General features: G+C 18.1%; 2 protein-coding genes across 2 annotated transcripts in view; one reads left to right on the top strand and one right to left on the bottom strand.

Annotated features, from left to right (window-relative positions):
• The window catches only part of PRSY57_0602200 (hypothetical protein), a gene marked incomplete at both ends in the record, with an annotated part of 7,699 nt that extends 7,279 nt beyond the window's left edge, over positions 1–420 (top strand). Inside the window, one exon of the mRNA XM_012906398.2 lies at positions 268–420. Coding sequence (XP_012761852.2) covers positions 268–420 — 153 coding nt within the window. The remainder of the gene's footprint in view (positions 1–267) is intronic.
• Positions 421–1,318: 898 nt separating this feature from the next.
• PRSY57_0602100 (cation/H+ antiporter) overlaps positions 1,319–1,645 on the bottom strand; it is a gene marked incomplete at both ends in the record, with an annotated part of 1,326 nt that continues 999 nt past the window's right edge. The window contains one exon of the mRNA XM_012906397.1: positions 1,319–1,645. This exon is cut by the window's right edge and continues 999 nt beyond it. Within this exon, the coding sequence (XP_012761851.1) occupies positions 1,319–1,645 (327 nt within the window).

The following is a 1,645-nucleotide window of genomic DNA, read 5'->3' as shown; positions in this document are numbered from 1 at the left end:
TAAGTATTTTATTATTTATATTATTTTTTTCATAACAAAAAGAAGAAGAATAAAAAAAAATAAAAAAACCTAAAAAAACGTAAAAAAAAAAAAAAAAAAAAAAAAAAAAAAAAAAAAAAAAAAATATATATATATATATATATATATATATATATATATAAATTCAAATTATTTATTGTTCATTGTTTATTATTTATTGTTCCTTGTTTATTATTTATTGTTCATTGTTTATTATTTATTGTTCTTTTTTTTTATTTTTTTCCTTAGATGGCATTTATTCCAACAGACATTAGATGTTCCTTGTGGATAATTTTAAAAGAGTATCATTTCAGAAGCTTATCTAAGAAAAAAAAAAAGAAAAAAAAAGGTACCAATTATTATTTTAATTCAAAGTTGGTAAAGGTTGAAAAGATTAAATGATTTAAAAAAAAAATTTTTAAATGTGTGTAAGAAATTATTTTTCTATTTCATTTTTTTTTTATTTTCCACAACAAATAAATAAATAAATATATACATATTAATATTGATATTGATAGATACGTGCATATTTTTATTATATAATATTTTTTATGTTTCCATATTAACGAGCCGTTAAAAAAAAAAAAAAAAATATATAATAAATTAATCATAAAAGGATATATATAAATTGTTTATTGTTTTTCACTTATAAAGTGAATTCTGTATAGACTTTATTCGATTTTATTTTATTTTGATTATAATTCTTGGAATGAAATCAAGACAATAACATTTTCTTATATATATATATGTACATATATATGTATATATTTATGTAACATATATTAAAATAATAATATTTTAATATTCATATGTATTATTAACAATTTGAACTAAAAAATAACATATAGTCTATAATTTTTTATAAAGTTTTGTGAATTAAAAATATAATTATATATATATATATGTGGGTGTGTTTTTGAAAGAAACAATGTAATATTAAAAATTACACGATGCTATTTAGTAAATCTCATTATATGAATACAAAAAATTCATAAATAATATATATGTATAAGTAACAAAAAAAAAAAAATAAAATAAATAATATAAAAATATAAATATAAATAAAAATATAAATAAAAATAGAAAGAATAAGGAATAAATAAAGTATATAAAAAATATTATTTATATAATATTAAAAACAACTATTTATATTTACATAAATAAATGGGTATAAGGTGATAAATAATATATATATATATATATATATATATATATATATACATTTGTATATATTTATGTGTGTGTATATATTTTATCTTTTTATAAGGTGGTGATTAGAATATATAAAAAAAAAAAAAAATTATGATGTATCAAACCAGAAAACAACACCAACAATAAGATAAGCTGAAATTAATAAAACGCCTTCTAACCAATTGCTTTCTCCATCTTGTACAATAGCCATAGTGACAATAACGGATATGACTAGAATAACAGTAGAAAGTGGGGAAAAGGCTAGAGTCATGGGTTTGTTTAATATCCATCCAAATAATACCGTTACAGGTACAACAAATAGAGCTATTTGTGCAGAAGACCCAACAGCTACTCCCATAGTTAAATCAACTTTATTTTTCATTGCGACAGTAACAGCTGTTAAATGTTCTGTAGCATTACCAACTACAGGTAAAAG

Source organism: Plasmodium reichenowi, chromosome 6 (genome assembly GCF_001601855.1).
Source record: "Plasmodium reichenowi strain SY57 chromosome 6, whole genome shotgun sequence".
NCBI classification, from domain to species: Eukaryota; Apicomplexa; class Aconoidasida; order Haemosporida; family Plasmodiidae; genus Plasmodium; species Plasmodium reichenowi.
This window is presented reverse-complemented; position numbering and strand designations above follow the sequence as displayed.